Below are 23,919 nucleotides of genomic sequence, written 5' to 3'. Positions count from 1 at the left end.
TTGGGGGGGTGGGGTATCCTCTCAATCCTTTTTGCCTTCTTATTTCTTTTGGTTAAGGTCCTGCCTGCTTACAATCTGATTTTTTAAAAAAATCAACTTAATAACAAGTTCAGGCCGGTTTTCCTTTTCCTTTTAGACTTGCATGGATTTTTCCAGAGGGACTGGTGTGTAGCTGAAGAATATGAGACTGGTCAGCACAGACGGGCCAGGCTGGCCACGGGGGGTGTGAAGTCAACTGCAGTGGCACCCCGCTCGGAAATGCTTGTGCTCATTGCTGCCTGTTTGGGCCTAACTCCCAGATTTCTTTTTCTTTTAGAAAACTGTAACCATTTCAGACCTTGGTGCTGCAAAGTACAATGGAAGCTCTTGTGGGGATGATCAGAATGGTCCCAAAATTGCAGTGCAGTTTGGATCTGGTTTTTCCTGGATTGTGAATTTTACAGAGGAGGAGACGTCTTCTTATTCAATCGACAGCATCTCATTTTCCTACAACACTAATGATAGCACAACATTTCCTGATGCGAAAGAAAAAGGTAACCTTAAGAATTGGATTGTGTTGTGTTCTTTTGCTTTTTATTAATAATAAAAAAAATGTAAATAATTTAAAAGCCATCCTTATGCAAGTCTGTCTTCCTGTTTGGAATGGAAACATCATGTCTTTGTATTCCCTTGCATGGCATAGTGTTTGACACAGTAAGGATATTTGCTGTCATTGCTTGGTGCTTTACTATGTACCATGTATCAATAGTATCCTAAGTGTGTTGCCAGCAGCATCTCACTTAATCTTTAACAGCAACCCTGGGAAGTAGATGTTATCTCAATTTTACAGGTAAAGGGAATGAGGCTTGATGAGATCAGATGTCTTTCCCAAAGGTCACACAAGCTAATAAGTGCGTGAGCTGGTGTTTGAACCAAAGTGTGTTGAGCTTACAGACTCCATGCACTTAACTACTATTATTTATTTCATTCAGTAGTGGGCACTCAGCAAGTGTTGAATGAATGAGAAAATCCTTAACTAATAACTATTTTAAATGTGTACAAGTTTAGTAACCTGATACCAGCAGAAATACTTCATCTTCAAATCTTTTTTACCATTTAGGTAGGATTTTGACTGAAAAGTAAAAAAGGTAAGGAAAAAAAGTTAAAAAAAAACAAAACGTAAGATGACTGAAATCAACATTTGCTGCTATTTTGAGAGAATTTTAGGTCAAAATGAACTTGGGAAGGCTTTGGGAATTAGGCCATTGTTGTGACTACTAGAACTGAAATGTGTGTTAAAATATTTTGAAGGCATGGATAATGGAGATTTCAATCTTGTTAGGGATATAATTCTCTCCTTTCTCCCCTCTCCACTGAGATTGGGATATTAACATGGTGTTTGTAGTAGCTTAGCATTTCTCACAGGTAGTATTTCATCCTGACCCCAGAAGCACAGGTAGATGGGCTTTAGTTTCCTGGACTTGGGGATGAGTGATTCATTTGGATTTATGGGATATCAAAAGATCATATTTTAAAGATCCAGAAGTGAATGAGCTCATGTAAAACTTGGGAGGTATCACTAACTGAGATTTGGAAATTAAATCCTAGTTTTCTTTTTACTGATGTCTTCATTTGAGAGGATAACTAAAGCAAGTTTATTATTGGATATCTTGGTATTTAGCTTTCTGCCATATATTGTCTTTCAGAACTAGTATTAGGATTTGTCCCTAACTTTCACTGAGCTTAAAAACTAGTTGGAGAGACAAAGTGAAGTTGTTTACCCAAGTTATATGGATAAATTGGAAAGCATTGAGATCCTTGTGAATTTGTTATTGTTTGTGTTTTGGGCATGGAGGGTTCATAAATCTTTTCTGACAATGTGAGGAAAGCTCTAGACCCTCTCAAAGTACAGAGTAAACTTTGCATATGGTACATCGTCCCTGAGCCCATCAGTGGATGCCTGTGGACAAGAGGTCCTGATGAGGAGCAGAGGTCAGCATGCATCGAAGGAGTGAGAAAGCTTGGTGTAGAGAAGGAGGACCTGAGCTGAAACTCGGCCTAATGGTAGATTTTGAATAAGTGGAGAATTTTGAGCAGAATATTTCCAGCAGGGGGAAGCATAGTATGCACAGCTGTAATTGGAGAGCTGCCTGATTAAAATAGAGGCTGTGTGTGTAGTAGAAGGAAAATCAATTTGGCTAGGTGCAGTGAGTCTAAATTATAGGGGGCCTTAGGAAGCCAAGGAAAAGCATTTATAGCTTGATGGGGTAGGCACCAGGGAACCATTTTAGGTTTTTAAGCAGGAGAATGATGTAACAAAAGCAGAGACAGTAGTTTATAAAGAATGTTCTGCAGGATTAATTGGAAGTGAGAAGACTACAGGCAGAGATGCCAGTTTAAGAGGCTGTTATAGGAATCAAGTGATGATGTAATGAGTAGCCAGACCAAGGGGGGTGGCAGTAAAAGCAGATGGGGTTTAATCTGACAGATTTGATGGAAAAACTGTGGGCTCTGAAAGGTTAATGCCAGTCTCTCCCCCCTTTTATTTATTTTTATTTTTTTATTTTTTGGCCGCGCCGTGCAGCTTGTGGGATCTTAGTTCCCTGACCAGGGATTGAACCCGTGCCCTCGGCAGTGAAAGTGTGGAGTCATAACCACTGTACCACCAGGGAATTCCCTCATCCCTTTTATTTTAAACAAGGGAAGATGCAATTTTTATTGCTAGCTTCTGTGTAATATTTGAAACTATTTGAGATTTTAAATGGCTTCCTTAAATAGGCTGTTGATGATGGGTTTTTTTCTTTTTTTAAATAAATTTATTTATTTATTTATTATTTATTTTTGGCTGCATTGGGTCTTTGTTGCTGCGTGCGACTTTCTCTAGTTGCGGTGAGCGGGGGCTACTCTTCATTGCGGTGCGCAGGCTTCTCATTGCGGTGGCGGAGCTTGGGCTCTAGGCATGCGGGCTTCAGTGGTTGTGGCACGCGGGCTCTAGAGCACAGGCTCAGTAGTTGTGGCGCACGGGCTTAGTTGCTCCGCAGCATGTGGGATCTTCCTGGACCAGGGATAGAGCCCATGTCCCCTGCATTGGCAGGTGGATTCTTAACTACTGCGCCAGGAGGGAAGCCCTAAAAATGACATAGTTTTATAGTGTAACTCCAGTATGTCTACAGCTTGTTTTTGCACTCGTTTGTTTTTGAGGTCTATCTACATACAGCTAGTTCATACATCTATTCACTGATGTTAACAGTGAGAAACGGTTTTGGAGAAAAATGTTCTGGTTCATTGGTTTAAACATTTTTTTCCTTTGGCCGTTAGGGGGTGCCAAGGCAGCATAAGTCCTGCCTTGCTATGTGATGGAGAGGCACAGAAGGCAACCTATATTAAGGGACTTGAATAACTTCCTTCCTTGCTTCTCCAAAAGAAGCTAAGCCATTTGGGTGGATAAGTGTGATCATAGTCTTTTGAAGTTTCACCATATAAGCATTATAATAACTCTGCACAGAAAGGTGGTAACTTATTGCTTTCATATTCTGAAATTTTCCTGAAATGGAATAGTCTTTAAATCCTATCCAGGAAGAGGTTTCAAAAACTCATTTTAGCTACTATAACTTACTTTGGGATAGTAGCACAAAAATAATCCTTGATTATTCCATCTCTCTTCTTTGTTTCGTCACTAAGTCCTGTTGATTCTACCTTAGCTATGTGTCTTCAGTTTGGCCTCTTTACTCTCTTCTTACTGCACCTCACTATCTTGGTTTAGGCAACTCCTCCTCGCCTTTCCCCTTAACCAACTCGTTGGCCTTCTAACTAGTTTCCCTCTTAAATGACTTTCCTTAAAAGTTTTCTGCTCTGCCTAACCTCTACAGTTTTGCTGTGTTCCTTAAAATAAATGATACATTTGTTATTCCCAGCTTTAAAAACTGAAGCTGACCTTCTGTTGCTAACAAAATAAAGCCCAACCTGTCCTGAGATCATAGAAGATGCTTCAAAGTGTGACCACCTACAACTTATCTTTCCTTCCTAATCCCCATCACGTCTTTCCTCTTACTCCTTGTGTTTCAGCCACAGTGAATTTGTCAGTTCCGGAACAGGCCTTGTCTTTTGTCACTTCAGGAATGGGGCGGGGCAGGCAGACAGAAGAGATGAAAGTCTAATGTATATTTATATGATCACTTTCCTCCTACCTTCTTGGAAATAGCTATTGTTAATCTTCTTTTACAGGAGTTTTTACTGTTTCTGACCGTGTGGCAGTCAGAGTTCCATTGAATGACATCTTTAGATGCAATAGTTTATTAACCTTAGGAAAGAATGATGTTGTCCAGCACTATTGGGATGTTCATGTACAAGCTTTTGTCCAAAATGGCACAGTGAGCACAAAAGGTGAGCACTTAAAATATATATATTTCTATACTTGGGTCCTAACTTAAGATTAGAATATACCAGGTAGCTTTAGTTGAAGTCGTTATCTTAAAGCATTTATATGGTAAGACTTACACCTTACACTGCACTGTAAAGTTTTTATAAATAACAGCAATTCTTATTCCCGTGGAACTTGCACTTTTAAGTTTCTGATGTACATGTTGTGGAATGGTCTTTTAAAATGTGCTACCTGTAGTGTTTTCAGTGGCTAAAACCTAATCTTTGTTTGAACAAATCCTCAGATAGCATTTGATCCTCAGCTCTTCAGCTTTTGAAGATCCAAGACAAAAGCTGAGAAATGGGATTTCTGTGTTCTAATCTTGACTTTTATAAATCGATTTTGTAACTTTTATATGACTTTATTGGAAAAACAATAATTTCTCGTGCACCAGTTCTGGAAAACTACCAACACTTCCTAAGAAGGGGTTGAAATAAAAGGTTCATTTGTATTTAAATTCTTCAATGATTTTTAAACTTTTTTCAGTTAAAAACCGTATTTTTCCTTACAGTGGTTATATGTGGAAAAGAAGAGGGCAGGCCTAGGTAGGGGCAAACTGTTTTCAAACTTAAACCTCTGATTTTCACCTCAGAGGCAGATGAAGTTTTGGGGGAACAAAGGGACTTAAGGGACTCATCATGAAAAGATGAGTGTGTGGCCACGCGTGAGTAGATAACGCATTTGTATGTGTCTGGAGCCTGTCTGCCATGTCATAGCTCTTAAGATTGTCTGCATATGAAGCAGCAGTTAGAGGACCTCTGCCTCATTTAGGTTAAAATAATACTATCAAGATATTCTCTACCCTAAACATAACCCTTTTGGACTTTTATTGTGAGAAATATTTTGCTCTTCCCTGGCCTTATGAATTAAAACATTTATTTTGTCCTTTGTTTGTTTCAGAGTTTTTGTGTGATAAAGATAAAACTTTAACCACAGTGGTGCCCATCGTTCCCACCACTGTGCCATCTCCTACTACAACACCCTCTCCAAAGGAAAAGCCAGAGGTTGGATCCTATTCAGTTGTAAATAGCAATGGGACATGTCTTCTGGCTACCATGGGGCTGCAGCTGAACATTACTCATGATAAGGTATAGTTGCCTGTTTTTATTGATACATTCTTTCTGTATCTCCTTTCAAATGTAGTGGGTCCAGCCTTCACCCCAAGCGTAGTGTTATTAGAATGATGCAGTTTTAAATAGAGATTTGTGTTGACTTGTAGAGTTTTGATTAATTTGAGTTATTATAACCATGAAGAGTTAATGTCACTGTCAAGGTGTTGTACTGGCCAGCAGGAAACCTAGTAGTTTAAAGGACTCTTTGGGGTGTAGATTCTTTTTGCCATCAGTAGATCAGAATACGAGCAGTTGATCTTTATTTCAGTTAGTTTAAAATATAACTCCTTCACACTTTTACCTGAACCACACTGTAGGTGTGGAACAGTGCAGCTGTTTCTCCAGCTATTTGATGACTTGAATGGTATAGGTAGATAGGTAGATATAGATAGGGGTGCACGATGGCACTTCTGGTTGCAGTGCTCCACTGGGGCTACAGAGGGCGTGCCAGCAAACCAGTCCGATTTTCAGAGTCCTGGGACTTTAAACAAGCTAGACAGATGGCTCTTGTGCTCCATTAAAAAATGTGTTTTCATTTGGCTCATTATTTGAGGAAGCTTTCCTGTTGTCTTCCTTTTTTTTTTTTTTAAGTCTTCTGAGTCATAGCTTGAGGACCTGGGCCAGCTTTGAAAGTAAGGTATCATACACTTAAGTATCCATATCTAGGAGACAAAAGGATTTTTTTGTTCTCCATGAACTTGGTCTTATTAGAGTATAAGATTTTGCTGTAGATTTTTATGATTCATCTGTACCTCTCCCTCTTCTTCCCCTGAAGGTTGCTTCGGTTATTAACATCAATCCCAACACAACCAACTTCACTGGCAGCTGCCATCCTCAAACTGCTCTACTTAGGCTGAGCAGCAGCAGCATCAAGTATCTGGACTTTGTCTTTGCTGTGGTGAGTAACAGGTTCATCAAAAATTAGGGGAGCACATCTGAAAATCTAAAAAGGGGTGTGTGTGTGTCTGTGTGTGTGTGTGTTTGTGTGTGTGTGTATTTGTTGAGAGGGATAATTACCTCTATTTTCTATTTCAACACTACTTAATTATAAAGTGTAGTCCATTGATCCCTGTTAATCCCTCAGGGTCACTTCGATGTTCTGTGGGCTGGACTCGAATTCTGCTATTCTGTTTTTATATAGACCTTAGGGTAGGAGTAAGAATTAACCCATATTAAAAAAAAAGTCTAATATATCCATATAGATATGTTATAATAAAGTCTACTTATAAAAGACAAAGTAAGTTCCATAATATTTTTCTCTATTATTGGTTAGAAAATTCTCATGTTTGTCTGTTATAATATTTTAGGCTTTTTCAAGGCTATACTATTTGTAATAGTATCAGTAATAATGATAGCTAACACTTATTGAGTACTCACTATGTACAAGGCTCTGCAAGTGCTTTATGTGCAGGATAGTTTATAATGGCAGCATTCAGGTTTTTGTTGTTCATGATCATATCAAGGGCTGAACCCTAAGCAGAAGTTTCCATGCATGCTCTGCTTCTAGGTAGCATAAATTGATCATTGGGGACTTTATTTCCACCTTCTCAGAAGCAGTTGTTATCCCCATAATTTTTCGAAGGGTGTGTGTGTGTGTGTGTGTGTGTGTGTGTGTGTGTGTGTGTATTGTATGTACACATGTTACAGCAAATTGGAATGGGGAAGAGGGGCTATCAATGAGGGAAAATGTTGAACCACCAAAGTTACTGTATAAGGCGCTAAAAAACAGTTCTGCTTTTAAATCAGATTACTCTTATCTAGGGATGGGGAAATAGTCTCAACATCTGATATATGAAAAGTTAGGTATGTCTTTGTTTCGTGTCTGAACTTGGTATTTTGAGTCTAAAGCCTCTTATCTCTATGGAATATATGCCGAGTAATTGAGGATTATATTTTAGAAAGGTTTATAAAAATCTTCCCTTTTTCCAGCATTCAAATAATTACGCCGTTGTAGTACATATATGACCAGTGAACTACTATTAAGAATGTCTAGTTAAGCTTGTCATCTTCAGTGTGGTAAGAGCAGACTTCCCAAGTTACCTCATAGAGATTATATTATAGTCAATAAGAATGAAGAAAGTAATATTTTAGATTCACTCCCTTTTGAGTGATTGAGCTTGATTTTTCTAGCTGAGGTAAGATCCTAAAAGGAACATGGTTTCTTCTGACTCTCATGGGGAAACATGTAATATTTAATGATTACAATATTTAATTGCCCAGCAGACTATTCTAAAATGTAATTCAAAATAGTGACATTTTAACCATGCTATAGGCACTTTGAAAAATCAAGAAACATCTGCAGTGTCACCAGAGTTCAGTGGGGCCCATCTCACCTTCAATCCTATCATGACACTTGCTTCTAAGGATAATTTATTGAATTCAGTGTATGTGCAGGATGTTATGGTGGGATACAAAGAGGAAGGCCTGTATTCTTCAGATGCCCATGGATTAGTGGTAAAGATAGCAATGTACTAATAATTCCTGTTTTTATGGAAGGCCTTGAATGTCATGCTGGCTTTTGGAATTGATTCTTTGGGCAAGTAGAGTGCTGTGGGATGAGTGCTAGACCAGAGGAAGATACAAAGTGCTATAAGAGTGTAGAAGAATGAGCCATTAATTCTACCTAGAGGAGAGTCAGGAGGGTTTAACAGAAGAGATGGCATTTAAGCTGGACCTTCAAGGATGGGTCAGATTTGTACACATGGGGGAGAATGGGGGGAGTAAGTGAAAAAGTACAAGCTACCCCTGGATAAAGGAACACAATCAAGACCAGGTGGAGAATGAGACATGTAGCATGTTTAGTGAAAGATAAGTTTGGAAGAGTAGTTGGGACTAATTGTGGAGAGCCTTGAATGCCAAGCCAAGGAGAGATGCGATAAGGTTGTCAGGTCCTCTTTATGCTTCCTCCTGAAATTCTCTTAGTCTGCCCCCTGGTTTTCATTCCCTACTGATTCAGGCCTGCATTACTTCTTACCTGGATGTTTCAGACAGCCTCCTAACTAGTCCCATCTCTTCCTCCCCTCCCCCAATGTACTTCAGCATCAGCTTGATCTTCCTGAAGCTCAGCTCTTCCTCAGAAACCTGCAGTGGTTCTGTTTTGCCAACAAGAAAACATCTAAATTCCATGCCAGGGTAGTTCAAGCCTCCCTTCCCTGCCATGCAATGTAACCTGCATATCCAGCTTTATGATTCCTTCTTTCCCTTTTTATGAATCTCATGCTTCCCTTACCCTGTTCCCTGTGCACATCCCGTGTGGTAGGAGAGCGTATGAGTAACCAGTACCCAGGCTCTGCAGCCAGACTTCTGGTGTCAAATCCCAGCTCACTGACTACTGTGCAGCCTTGTGGAAGTTACTCAACAACCTCCATAATTCAGTTACAAAATGGGGTGTTGCAATTCTTCTGTTCTGTGAAGCCTCACATGTAAAGTTTTAAGAACAGCGCTTGTCACTTCGTAAGTTCTCAGATGCTAGTGTGCTTGTGATTATGCTCATTTTCTGACTACCTTTACTCACGCGGTTGCCTTCTCGAATACTCGTTTCTGCTTGTTTCCTAATTGAATCCTACCCAATTCAAATGGCCCATCCCTAAGCTTGTGTTACCTTTGCTCCTCCCTTAGTTGGAAGTAACTTCTCGCCTTTTAATTTTCATAACCTATCACTTTTTTGTAATATGGTTATTTATTTATATCTATCTTCTCTTACCTGGCAGATTGCAAACGCGGTGGGGGCAGGATCCATATCTGGTCCACTTTGCTGGCTCCCTGGAACACTTAGATATGTTACCTGGTACATACTAAAAGCACTGAAATAATGAGAATGACTGGCTAATCAGATGAGTGCTTCAGAGAGAAAATAGCAGCGAAGGAATGGTTAGAGCTGGAGAGGCTGAAAGGCAGGGAGCCCCGTTAAGAGGCTGTTGTGATCCAGGCTAGAGGTGGTGAGGGCTCCGAAAGTGACAGAAGGAATGGAATGGAGGGAGTGAATTGCTGAGTGTCTAAGAACCATATGAGCACACCTCTGGTCCAAAAGTTGGAAACAAAATGAAGAGGGAAGGGGTTTCTGTCACATTTTGAGTCCCTTTACTTAGTTGCAGTTTATTCTACTGGTCCAGGTCTAATCCGTGGTTTTATCTTCTGGGTAATAGTATTAGATTACTTTCTTTCTGTAGACATTAACTGTACCTGTAGACAGTTGTGATGCATTGATTAACTGGAAGCTCTTTTTCACACAGAAAAATGAAAACCGATTCTATCTAAAGGAGGTGAATGTCAGCATGTATTTGGTTAATGGCTCTGGTAAGCAAAACATTGGCCTCGGGGAAAAGAGTATGGGTTACACTGAAAGAATAGAAACCGTAATTATCTTGTTACCAAATAGTGCCTTATTTAATGGACCAGAAGATTCTATGTCAAAATTGTACTTTGACCATAACTTAGTAACTTAGAACTAGAGTGTTCTACCTTTTGCAGTATCCCATATTTTCAAAGCATGGTAGATAATAGTTAAGAATGTGACTGAGTTTTAGAATGTAGAAACATCTATAGAGAGATACGGAACCTAGTGATCTTAAGAATGGCTTTTTGTGGGCAGACCCTGTACCCTAAGCCCCCATATTTCACAGAAAAATCCTGAGGACTGTCCCATTTTTTTTGTTGTTGTTGTTGTTGATGGGATAAGAAGTTACTAACATGTTTTTTTTTCCCTTAAAGTTTTTAGCATTGCAAATAACAATCTCAGCTACTGGGATGCCCCCCTGGGAAGTTCTTATATGTGCAACAAAGAGCAGACTGTTTCAGTGTCTGGAGCATTTCAGATAAATACCTTTGATCTAAGGGTTCAGCCTTTCAATGTGATGGAAGGAAAGTATTCTACAGGTAAGAATCAAGCAAGTTTTATTAATAATTTATGTTCTTAGGTTGACTGCTGGGTGGCTTTTCCTTTGAGTCATGGGAATTTAAGCACTGAAATAGAGGAATATGAATTCACCTCTCGACTCTGTTGTAGAGTTCTCATAGCCTTGGGCAAGTTGTGTAACTATATTTAGCTCATCATTTTGCTCAAATTAGATTTGTTTTGTGATCTCAAAACCATTTGCAACAAAGTTCTTAAAGCTAAAACTGATAGGAGCTTTAAGTGAACTTTACTGAAGGTGTAGACATTTCTCCATGGGTTGTAGTTTGTGGGAAGGGTGGCACTTGGGAGCAGCAGTTTTTGAGCATCTTGCCTCCGCCTTCTTGGAGCCATCTTCTCGCTGGAAACATTTTCATACCAGAATTAAAGCAGTTTGGTCTCATTTTGTTAAGACAAAAGATTGCAGTAGGAAAGCCTCAGATATCATGACCGATGTTTTGGCCAGCCAGAAAGATCTGGAGAGTTTTAAAAGCATGTGCCAGTGTGAATGAAGCTTTTTGAAGGTCTACTCAGGGCTAATGGTGGTATTTATCAGATTTTTAGTGAAAGCTTTGTGAAGGGCTTATTACAGTGTGTTTATGTGAATATGAAATATGCATTTGGCATTACAAGATTAAAATTTGCTTGAAGAGGAAAAAGTACATAAAATTCCTTAATTGGCTCGTCCTTTAAAACCAATTATTTAAAATTGATGGTTTGTGGATCACAGTTCTGCCCAGCAGAGCCATCCCAGTCATCCACATCCTTTTTAACAATTAATTCTATGGTTTAGAAGGAAATGTGGAAGCTGTGTTTAAAGTGAATGTGCTGCGAGCTGCTCAGCAGTTTTGCAGTAGTGCTGAACACCTAGCCTGACTTCGTTAGGCCAGAATAAACTGGGCTCTTTACCCTACCATTCTTGTGATTAGAAGGGTTAATTACAATTTAAAAATACTTTCAAGAATTCATTTCCCCCTTTGTCAGTTTTGCTTACGTACTTCAATTATTTTGATCCTTCAATAGTTTTACTTTTGAGTCTTTATCGAGCTCCCCTACATTATTACCTTAATTTTAGGTCCAGATTTGTGTTTAGAACTTAAAATCATTTGCAGTGTAAAATCCGCTCAAGCCTGTTTATCTAGTCAGCTGTAATAGACATGAGCTGTGTTTTTTCTCTAATTTGAAACTTTGGTTTTTATGTACGTAGAATTAAAAATGTCACCCAAAGGAGTATACAGCATTTAGTACTGATAATGAATGCGTAATCTATTTGTGGAGCTAGATTCTTGACTGTGGGTACCTATAAATACAACACACTGGTAATACTTCACTGTTTAGGAGGAGGAAATAGACTTTCAGTAAGGTAAGAGTGTTGATTGGATTTTACTGGATCAGACTACTCTCTAGAAATGGGGAAAATAGCCCCTGTGGGCTGCCAGCCCTGACCAGATTGATAAACGTGGTAAACACACTCAAATTAGTAAGAGGTCCCAGTTTCTTGACTTTTGCAGCCGCTAAAAGCATATACTTGAAGTCGGGAATCTGCAAACTTTTTCTGTAAAGGCTCAGACAGTAAGTGTTAGGTTTGGAGGCCATGTGGTCTCTATCACAACTATTCAGCTCTGCTGTTATAGCATGAAAACAGCCACAGGCAATAAACAAATGAGTGAGGCTGTGTTCCAATAAAGCTTTACTTGTGGATACTGGAACTTGAATGTCATATAATTCTCGTGAGTCACAAAATCATCTTCTTTTGTTTTTTTCCCAATCATTTAGAAATGTTCAAAAGGCATTTTTATAGCCCTTGGGCCAGATTTGGCTCACGGGCTATAGTTTGCCCGATCTTTGCTCTAAAGGATTCCAGAGCCAGCATGGCTGTTCTGATCCCACAGTTAAACCTTCCTGATCTGCTCCGAGTTTCCCAGAAGACATTCACTCTACCACTAAGAGTCTAATCCTGCTATGTAGCTATCTGGCTAGATTAGCTCTCTTCATTTCTGATAAAGTAATACTCCTATTTTGGAAAGCACTTGGAATATAAACAATGAAATATATAGACACATGTATGTGTTTTACTCATAGATATAAATGAGTATATATTCATATATATCTATATATACACACATACATGAATGAAAGGACAAATAAGGTTTAGGATTTTAATTCTAGGACACTCCATAATTTTATGTAGCTTTATCATTAAAATATATCTGTCTTAATTACTTAAAGTTGATCTTATAAGAGCATTTCTGAATTTTGAATCAACATCTTTTGCTTTTGGACATCATTTTTTTTATTATACTCATTATTTGTTACACACTTTTTCTCACCTACAGCCCAAGAGTGTTCGCTGGATGATGACACCATTCTAATACCAATTATAGTTGGTGCTGGTCTTTCAGGCTTGATTATCGTTATAGTGATTGCTTACCTAATTGGCAGAAGAAAAAGTTATGCTGGATATCAGACTCTGTAACACTAATCCACATGTGACTTTGTTACAAAACAATAAAGCAAGTACAAGATCCAAGATCCAACATGCAATACTGTTCGATTTAAGGTATATATAGTTGCAGTTCTAATCTTAACAACAAGTGGTACAGAGGATTTCGAACTTAAATAGATAAAAATACCCCTAAAACTCTAAACTATAAATTAGTCACATGATTTTGGTTTTCCCAACTAAGGAATTTAAAAGTTATTTCTACAGCAAAAAACATGTGCAAAATCACGTGGATTATAGATTCTATTTTAGTGTCTTGAATTAGTATTGCATTGTTCTCACTTTAAACATTCTGACTAGAAATATACAGCTTAGGAAAGGGTTAACCGCACCTCCACATGCAGTCGAATTGAGACAACACATTCTACAGTGGATTTGTACTTGCTCCTTTGCATTTTTTGGTGATTTTGTTTGCAGGTTAACTTAGCTGCTTTGGCATTGCTGTGTATTTGACTATGAGAGATATGCCAATAGATTTGAACAGGGTCTAGTATTATTATGTTCTTAGCAATGCATGCTTTTCTAATGCCTTTTGAATACATTTGTTTTTAATGTGGCTGTAGTGACAAAAGATACAAAAGCTTTAAAAATTTTAGAATAGGTGTTAATCTTATTGTTTAATCTTTTTAAGAAAAAAACTGGATATTTCCGTCTTTTAAATTGTAAGACACAAGACTATTCCAACTGGGCATTTCAGTCCATTTTCTAGATGTTCTAGAGATAATTGCTAGGCAGTGCCAATTTGGGGTGTTAGTCCTTTGTACCCGTAAATTGGCTTCTACATGCAGTGCTAAAATTAATGTAGATTTTCCTTTAGCTTTCTAGTATCCTTGTTGGTGATGGTTTGTTTTATTCTCTTCTTTTCTTTTCCTTAAAGAAGAAATGCCAGTATGTCCTAGAACCTAGATAAAGAACTTGCACCTAACCCAAAAGTCTTGGCCTTCTCTTTGTTCATGAAAAAGCTGTTCTTTGTTTCCAGCTTGTGTTGATTGCTACAACATTTACTAATGTGGCTTTCACATTTAAATAGTTCTCTGCTAATCAAAACTTACATTATTATTGTTCATTATGGTAGCATCATCATTAATTCATGTACTTTGTGTTGAGTTCTGTGCTCTGGGGAGATGCACCAATTGTCCATTTAACCTGCACCACCTAATGTTTATATGAGAAAGCAAAACATTTCTGCTTGATAGTTAGCACATCAAGTATTTCTTGCTGCTTCTAGGTCTTTCTTTTTTTTTTTTTTTTTTTTTGGTATTGAGATGGCTGAGCAAATATTAAAAAATTGTTAACATGCAGCAATATATGGCAGGTTCCGTGTTTTGGGGGATGGGAGATTATGTGTGCCTCCCATTCACTAGAAAATGAGATATCTGGGTTCCAAAATGTTGTTTGCGTTGAATAAATTTGGTAGTCTAGTGACACACACGCAGAGGCAATTGCATGTTAGCATGTGTATGTCTGTAACTACCTTTCGAGTTATATTGGCATGATAAATATTTTCTCCCACTTAAATTTGCTCTCTGTTTAGAGTAGCCTGAAAATCTTACTGGCTCAGAATAAGATTCCTGACTAAGCCCCTCTCTAAAAGCTACATTGAGCTGCATTGCCAGCTTAAGGCACTTTTTAAAGGCTAAATATAAATCTGATTTTTAAAAAATATTTTTTATTTAAATAGTGTTTTAGTGTAAGATTGTTAACGTTGTAAGAATGGATAATGCTTGCAAGAATGTGAGCCTTAGATATTTCTCATGAGTCAAAACAAAGCAGCTTTTTTAAAAAATAAAAGTTGGAAGCACAAGTGGGTGGCACACTGGCTTAATGCTGTTAATGTTTCTAAAAGTTTCTACCTTTAGATTATATATCTGATTTATATTAAAATACCTCTAATTAGTACTGTTTTATAGAAAATCTGACTTAATTGAATATTTTTGTATTTTACATGGGCCAGTTTATATGCTGTTATTTACACTATCATTTCCTATAGCCATGTGTTCTTTGTACCTTTTGTAGTTTTGCTTTAACAGATTTACACCTTGATGATCTGACACTCTATTTGGTTTCTGGGTGTTTTTCATGGGTTAGCATTTGTATAAAGAAACTGGTCCATGTAAATACTTTCCATGTTTTTTCCTCAGATGTTTAAACCACTAGTTGATGTATGGTATTTCTCTTCAGATATTTGCCTGTCCATTTGCTCAACATATTGCTTCTAAAACAAACAATAAAGATTCTTTTATTTCTTAAGGAAATTTGCTCACATTTCTTTCCCGTTGGCTAAAGTCTAGATTTTGTATACTACATAATGGCAATTTCTTCCAAAAGGAAAAACTTAAGAAATGCTCAGAAGTAGAATTATTTCCAGAATGTTCTGTGTATTACTGTCTGGAAGAGTGGTCCCATACATAGGTCCCTACTGATGTTGGGGTGGCTATAGAGTAAGAATCAGGTCTGGGATGAGACGTGTGTGTGTGTGTGTGTGTGTGTGTGTGTGTGTGTGTGTGGTGTGTAAGCTCCCCAGCTGAATCTAATGTTTAGGCAATTAGGAAACCAGTGATCTAGAATATTTATTTCATAGTAAAAGCGACAGAATATCTCTGTACACTTTTCTCAGGTCCTAAATTGAGGCTGATATTTAGTATCTGTACATTTCAGCCACACAAACTGACCTATTGATCCAAGCCAAAATAGGATTGTGTGTAATCTTTCTCTCAGATCACGTTAAAATGCTTGAACCTTCCAATTTCCAGATAGCTTCCCAGTCCACCTTAGTATATCACACACAAAAATTTAGCAGCCTGGCTAGTCGCTTTCCTCTGGATTACCCAATTAAGCCACGTGACTGCCAGTTAGTCATCAGAGCTCCCAGCTCTACTAGCTACCATGTGACTTTGGTCAAGCTACTCAGCTGGGGTCTCTCTCGTTTTTTCATCTGGGGACTGAGGGCTGTTAAGTCCTGTTACTCTTATTTCTTTGAGTGATAGTTTTTCATTTCAGTGAAGAAAAATATACATTTGAGTATTTTTAGAAGGAACCTGATAAGAAGCTACTTGTTAGGCATCAAGAACATATTTACATACAGTGTAAAACACACCATCTGAAGTTTCTTGCGTTTTTTTAGGAGGGATTATTATGAGACTCATATTTTTAGGATTATAGACTTTTATCTCTGTTTATTTAGGTAGATAATGTTACATTGTCTTGGGCTCATCTCTCTCCTACCTATCTCTTGATCTTCTACCCTGGTACATAACTTTCTGCATCAATAATTACCATATCTTATTTTTGAAACTAGTATAGAGTAGCTTCAAGTATCTTTTCAGATTCATGTAATATATTTCAAACAGTTTGACTATAGATCTAAAAGGTATATAATAAATAAGATGTCGCATAAGGATGTGCTTCTAAATGCTGATTCTTCCAAAGAGAATTTTTGACACATTGGTTTTGAAGAGGTGTTTGTTTTATATTTTATTATAAATGTACATCTCAGCTTTTCAGCCCTCACACTGAAAACTGTATTTGAAAAATTTCTGAACTAACAGAAAATTGAAGATTAACAGCATTTTAAAAATCTACATGAACCTTTCCACTGAGATTTCAATGGTCAGTGACACTTTATCTTTAAAAATCTTCATTGCTTCCGTGACTATTAAACTCTTCCACAAATACACTTTTCCTTTCCCCAGAAAGGTCTCAAGTGTACATTAGGCAAATAGATCAGGTCAAAATGACTTATAGAATGAGGTTTTCTTTTCTTGGATGTGATTTTATAAAAATTACTGTTTTACCAAAATTTCTTTCCATTACCTAAAGAATTTTTAAAGGCCGAATTCATAAAAATCAATAATTATTATAAATTAATACTTCACATACTAACTGAGAGCATTTTAAGTAAATGACAGCATCTAGAAAGATCTTTGTATTAGCAGAATTGCCTTTTTGATCTACTCTGGGAATATTTGTCTTGCATGAAAGCCTTAAGAAAGCCTTATTGGAAGTATTTATGAAAGTCGTTTCAGTACTAGGTCAAATACCCAATTTGGGAAAGAGGACTATGAATTCGTTGCCAGAATAAGACATTAATCTAATGAATTTTTTAAAAACCAAGTTACATTAAATCCAAGACATAATACTTTATGGTCATGTCACCTAATAGTTTATATGCTGGGTGGTAATTTGGGAAATTGAAAGGGAGGAGCTAACTGGGTGCTCTTAAAACCATATATTCACAAGTCACATCTGGCAACCTCAGCTATCTGGATTTTTAACAAAACCAAGAAGCAAGTGAAAAAGATCATTGAACTGGCAGCCAAAATTGATGTCATAAAGTCCATAAACTCTAGGATTGCATCTTGTTCCCAGTTATTGCCCCAGAGACTAGCAAAAGGCTGGCACATTTCTTACATGCAAACACAATCAGACGTGCCTTGCAGCTATTCATTTTTATTTTCGGCACAGTTCTAATAAGCTTAATTATCTGATTTATCAATCCCTGGTAAATTGCAAGCTAGGAGGAGAACTAGGGCAATAAGAGGCAAGGAAATGGAAAATAGAAGCGGTGGTTCAGGAAATGGAAAATAGAAGCGGTGGTTCAACACGCCAGCCACCTCCTCTCTCTGCAAACATATCTCCATCTGCACTATCCCTTTCTTCTCCAGTCTCAGTAGGTTTTCTTCTGGTCAGTGCTTCTGGAATCCCATTTCCCCTTCCTCCCAGGAGACTTTGTACCAGCGTCTTCAACCTGTAAAATGCTCATGGCTCTTTCCCTCATCCTGTAACCACAAGTCTCTTCCACCCTGAAGGTATCCTTTCTTGACCCTGTGTCCCCCTTCTAACTACCTACCTTTCTTCTAAATGTCTCATAACGAGTACTGTGTGTTCCGCATCCCAAGTTCTTGATCTCCTAACCAGTCAATCACTTCCCATTCACTCCTAAACCTGCAACAGGTTGACTCCTAGCCCCCACCCTCCGTATTGCTACATCCAGTGGACATTTCTCAGGCATCTCTAATATTTTACACTGTTCTCCCATGATAATTGAAACTGTTTCCTTCCCTGGCTTCTGTGGCACCATTTTCTACCTGCCTTTCCTACTTTTTCCTGCTCCTTTATTCTTCAAATATTGGTGTTCCCAAGGGTTTTGTCTCTGATCCTTTTATTACTCTATCTGCCCTTGCTGAGAAGTATCTTTGTCCCTGGTTTGAACTATCACGTCAACCACTTGGTTAGGACATAGGTATCTTAAACTCAGCAGATCTAAAACGGAATGTCTCCCTCTTCCACATATCCCTCTCCACCCTCCCCCGACACGCAGATTTTAAAAATTAAATTTAAAAAAACCCACACAAAAATAACTACAAGTAAAACTGAAATGCATATATTCCCCCTGTATTCCCTATCACAATGAATGGCACCAGTGTCTACATAATCATGGGATTGGAAGCCATTCTACAATATTGTCTCCTCCTACATCTGTTTGGTCAATTCTGTGTTCTAATTGGATCTCTAGTCCATCCCTTCTGCATCTGCACTTCATTATCCGAGTTCAGGACCATATTATTGGTCATCTGGCTTCTAGCAGTAGAGTTGCTTCCTAACTTAGTACCTCCAGTCTTCCATCTGCCGTAACTTCTGAAACAAATATCCTGCTTAAAATTCTGCAGCAATTTTTTTTTTGGGGGGGGCATCAGTATAAGGCCAAACTACCTAGAGCATACGGTGCCTTTGTGAGCTGATCCTAGTACCCTTTTCCACCTCTTTTCCAAGAGTACCTCTTAATCCATTGTTCTAGCTATGCCAACCTACTTGCATTTCACCCGAAGTGCTGTGTTTTCTTACCCTCCATAGTTTTGTCTGTGCTGCTTTCTATACCTGGAACGCCCTTCACCCATTACCTGCGTGGTTAATTCCTATTCATTCTTAAAAATTCAGCTCTGGTGTCACCTCTTTCAAACTGTGTCTTGTGTAACAAGGCTGAGTTGAGTGTGCCTCTGAAATATTTCGATGACACTGTGTATTCCCTGCCCCTATTACAGCACATTGTGAAATTATAACCGCTGATTTTCTTATCTGACTCCTACACCAGACTGAAATCTTGAGGCAAACAGTTATGCAATCAGGGCCAGTTTATACCTTTTCTTACTACTAAATGGCCCCATATTCCTATGCATTGAGTTCTTACATCTGCTATGTATAGTTGTTCATTTGGTTCATTTCATTAATACTTCCCAATCTGCAGTGTTCCAGGTACTGTGCTTCTTCAACATCATAACAATTTGCCTCTGAAAGCTCACAGCCTGATCATCAAGGAAAGGCTAATTATATTTATCCATTAGCTTCCATTTGAAAAATCTGTGAAGTATGTGATCATTTTATATATCTTTTCATCCAAAATGACTGCATTTTTTTTGGTACTTAAAAGTATATGATTTGGTTATTTGGAAAATCACTTTTGTGGAACATCTCATTTGTTGCTAATGAATTCCAATGACTTGTTGCCTTGGTGTAAAAAACAAATACGTGTGTTGGGAAGTACTGTCATTTTAACTTAAAATGTACAGATCTGAAATTTTGTCACTGTTTCTGTTCTCAATTGTCCTTTCTCCACATCTAGCTCAAGACTGCAGTGCAGATGACGACAACTTCCTTGTGCCCATAGCGGTGGGAGCAGCCTTGGCAGGAGTGCTTATTCTAGTGTTGCTGGCTTACTTTATTGGTCTCAAGCGCCATCATGCTGGATATGAGCAATTTTAGAACCTGCAGTCTGATTGATTATATAAAAATACATGCACATAACAAGATTTTTTCTTCCCTTTCAGTTTTGAAATACTTTGTTCTTTAAGATTGATATATTGAAACTTTACTTCTTAAATCAGTCCCAGCATTTTGAGATAATTCTTTATTAATAAAAACTGTTAATAGAACAGCATAAAATTTTAAAAAAAATGTTGTATTTACTGGTCCTGAAGACAAACTTGTTGAAAAGAACATCGGTGTGTGGTGTTTTAAGGTCTATCTTAAGAAGCCTTGGCCAAATTTTGATTCTAACCCAAGATGCCTTACACTTATTAACATGGCCATTATGAAGATAAAATATGTAGTTGTCTCCTAATGGAATTAATAAATATTGTTTCACTACCGGTGTTCTGTTTCAGTGTATAAGAATTATCCTGATTTAAGCTCATCACAGTGCCTTTGCATATAGTTCATTAAATAAATGTTGATGTGGCATAAATGCCCATCAGATGCTTAAACTTGGTTTTCAGTTGAATGTCCTCAGGACCATCAGCATTTTTTAGGTTATGTGACTTTCTTTGAAGATGAAGTCAGTATCTTTGGCTTGTGACTTTTCCCCAGGTAAAAAACAGACCCAAGAGGCTACAACAGAGCTTCAACTGGCTTCAGAATTAGAGTTTTCAAAAAACTTTCTTTTTCAGCAATAATAGACGGAAAGGATTCAAGCATATTTAACCACTTGCCTTTTTTAAAATGTTTTTCTCTTCCTTGGATGCCTGATTAGCATTGCAAGATAGAAATATTCTATGAACTAATTAGGAGAGATTGTGTTGTGTTTCTCTACCTCATCTTGTTGGTCTCTAGAGCATTAAAATCTATTTAGTGTTGTCATCAGACTGGTACTTATGAGCTGTAAGCAGCAGCAATCTCAGAAGGGAGGCAGCGAAGCAAAGCAGCAACTCGGCTCCTGCCTTTTCCAAGACGGCCCCTGTGGGGCAGAGCATAGATGGGGTGTAGACAGAAGCTGTTGGCATGAAAATGAGCTAGATAATCAGCCCCTGTTGAAGCACGCTCCATGTTAGAAGTGCAGCACAGATATTGAATGTATAGACAAATAAATAAGAAGGAAGCTTAAAAAAAATAAAAAAAATAAAAGAAGGAAGCTTAATCAGTAGACTCGAGAATTTCACATGGAAGTGATTATTTTATTAATTCATTCTGTGTATATATTGGCTTGTTCAGAATTTTTGTAATTCACTGATTACAGCATTTTGGTACCCAGCTATCAGTCTCTGAAGGCTTTCAGTAAAATATAGTAAATCTTTTTAATAAAAGCTAATGTCATTACTAAAATCTGTTCTATATACTCAGAACCTCAGCAGCATTTTTTTATGAATGACAAAAGTGCAAGAGGAAGAAAAGATAAAATTAGAGGAAAAATGCAAGTTATTATTCAATCATAAATCACACCAAGTATCACATTTTGTTAATTGCATTAGACTTATACTGGAAAGGACCTTAAAGATTCCTTACTATAACCCCATAATTTTTTCAGAAAGAGGAGTGACTTCACTGAGGTTACATATCTAGCAGGCAACAAAACCATTATTAGCGTTTTGATTAAAAATTGTCCCAATGAAGTCTAGTCACTCAATAGTAAGACTAGTTTAAACTTGAAACTGTGAGATCAGAACTGGGCACTTTGAGTTTCTGTACTAATTTCAATAAATGACACATGATACCAACTTTGTTTGCTTGAGTATTTTTAAAAGTACTGAATATTGGCTTTTTCAGTGGCTTCTATTTTGACCTCTGTTTGCTACTTCAAAGCCTAAACCTCCTTGGATGGGATCACAGACATGGGAGGAAAAGAGAAGGGAATGAACACTTGTTGACCTCCTGATGTGTATCATATACTTTATAGAAATATCATTTAATCCTCAGATACCTTATAATATAGGTATTCTTATCCCCCTTTTACAGATGAGGAAAGTGAGGCCCAGTTTAAATTACTTGACCAAGGTCCTTTAGCTAGTAATTGAAGGAATCAAGATTCAAACTCAGTTCTGTCTCAGTCCAGAGTTCAGAATCTACATTGCATGTGCACACCGCCTTCCTGGTGGTCCAGTGGAGTGGACTACAATGTCCATTGGACTCTGCTATTATTCTTCCAGGCCACTGCTCAGCTAAAATTACATATAACCTGATAGCTACCTAATGCTTGTATGAAAAAAATTATACAGCATTTTCTTGATCATGAGTCCTTTTTAACTTAGATGTTATTACTCATACAGAATTCTTATTTATATTTTCACGATAGCTGTGGCAGGGGAGAAAGGGAGTGGGGAAATACGCAGGTAGCGGTTTTAAGTGAAGATTCCCGCAGTGCCGCTCTTTCCCCCGCAGTGCCATTAGACAATTCAACGTAAAATCTTCCCATATTAGGCAAGCACAATTCTTTGTTTTGGACCCTTTCCCATTCTTCCCTTAACTTCTGCTTTTTGTACTGAGGTATTAGGTGTGATTTGAGATGAAGTGACAGTGAGAGAGACAGGAGGATCGGTTGCTTGGAAATACTTGGGTGGACATAGTGAAAATAAGAAAATAAGAGTAATGCTGTAAAAGACTAACCTATGTACTCTTTCAAAATGCTTGTTTCTTGTTTTCTTGTTTCTGCTTAATTGCATTCCTTACTAATTTCCTTTCCTTGCTTTCTGTCTGTTCTCTTCTAACAGCTGAAGAATGTTCTGCTGACTCTGACCTCAACTTTCTTATTCCTGTTGCAGTGGGTGTGGCCTTGGGCTTCCTTATAATTGTTGTCTTTATCTCTTATATGATTGGAAGAAGGAAAAGTCGTACTGGTTATCAGTCTGTGTAATCAATTAAATCTAGTGCTTTTTGGGGTTTTTTTGCCATCAGAAGTTATGTTTTCCATTGGCTAAAGAGCCAGGAAATGCTGTGCAATTGATTGTTTAAGATATGCAGATTAACCTCAGTGAGTTGCTAGCTAACTTGGGCATGAGTAGCACTATTAGGACCAATTTCTTCTTTTTTTCCTATTTTTTCTTCCTTTGTAAAAGTGTAATTGAAAGAAAAATTGTGGCTTAGAATATTTTTTTTTAGTGAATAATGATTCTAAGCCTCTGAATCCAATTACGAAAGCATTTCTACTGAAGTATAATTTTATATGTTGCAGTTACTTGTATTTTGCCTCTTTGACATTATTTGCAAAATCAAAGCTGTTAGAGAATTTAACTTGCTTCAGGAAATAAATTCAAGAACATAGTGAATTCATTTTCATTGGTGGCAAACATAAAATTTGGTTTGTAATAAGACTTAGATTCCCCACCGCCTAAACAAGATTATTTAAATTCTGATTTAATTTTCCTGCTAGTTAAAAAGAAAGAAAGAAAGGAATGTCTTCATAATATTGTATTTAATAGCAAAAGTCTGGCTGTTTTCTTAATTACTGTTAGTGGCTACTATATTTTAATAAGGATGTCGCAACTAAGACTCGGTGCAGCCAAAATAAATAAATAAATATTTTTTAAAAACCCCAAACAAACAGGGATGTCTTTTTTTTTTTCCTACTGGAGTTTGGAATATATTGATTACCTCAGACTTGCCATTTATGCTGAAGGTTGAAGTAAGATCTATGGCGGTTTTTTTTTTAAGGTGTTGATATAGAAAGGGTTATTTTTTTTTTAGAGTTATGATTTAGAATTTTTTTTCCCTTAGAGCCTTAACTTGTTCACAAAGTTAATTCATCCTCCACTAAAAAAACAAAACAAAGCTTCTCTATTTTGTGTGCCTCCTGTACTCTCTCATCCCCTGTATGAATAAGTTCTAATTGATAATTTTAATGTATTGGTTTCTTTTTTCTCACAGCAGCATGTGCTAACTCTAGAGGCTAGTGGGCCCTGAAGTATCATCAGTCAGATGGCTGCCTGGCCAGAGCTGGACCAGGATTATTCTGTAAATTTGTTGATCTTGATACAGACTTATATCCCTGTAGAGACCTCTAATGGCTCTGGCTACTGGAGTAAGGTACTAGAGGCCACTCCTCCCAGTGTCTGCTTGATCGGCTAGGCTATTGAATTGTCCTTTGATTTGGAAGCACACTGTTGTATTTCTCTAGTGTCCAAATGGCTGCTTTGCACTCCTGTTATTAGCATAAGGCAGATGTTTATTTTATCAAGCTATTTTATCTCTATATAACTAAAAAACAAAAGTTTTCCAAAGATCTGCCTTCACTTTAAAAATGTTCCTTGGA

The 23,919-nt window shown here is 37.6% G+C and overlaps 1 protein-coding gene across 2 annotated transcripts in view; it reads left to right on the top strand.

The window, feature by feature from the left end:
* LAMP2 (lysosomal associated membrane protein 2) overlaps positions 1-21,391 on the top strand; it is a 33,094-nt gene extending 11,703 nt beyond the window's left edge. Inside the window, exons 3-9 of one of the 2 annotated variants that reach the window (XM_059910541.1) lie at positions 317-533; positions 4,204-4,362; positions 5,300-5,487; positions 6,287-6,409; positions 9,744-9,807; positions 10,222-10,386; positions 19,525-21,391. In XM_059910541.1, coding sequence (XP_059766524.1) covers positions 317-533; positions 4,204-4,362; positions 5,300-5,487; positions 6,287-6,409; positions 9,744-9,807; positions 10,222-10,386; positions 19,525-19,664 — 1,056 coding nt within the window. In that variant the 3' untranslated portion in view covers positions 19,665-21,391. Of the gene's footprint in view, positions 1-316; positions 534-4,203; positions 4,363-5,299; positions 5,488-6,286; positions 6,410-9,743; positions 9,808-10,221; positions 10,387-12,738; positions 15,161-19,524 lie in introns of those variants that run through there. The other variant, XM_059910540.1, reaches the window with a different exon arrangement.
* Positions 21,392-23,919: the final 2,528 nt, after the last annotated feature.

Source organism: Balaenoptera ricei, chromosome X (genome assembly GCF_028023285.1).
Source record: "Balaenoptera ricei isolate mBalRic1 chromosome X, mBalRic1.hap2, whole genome shotgun sequence".
Lineage (NCBI taxonomy): Eukaryota > Metazoa > Chordata > Mammalia > Artiodactyla > Balaenopteridae > Balaenoptera > Balaenoptera ricei.
This window is presented reverse-complemented; position numbering and strand designations above follow the sequence as displayed.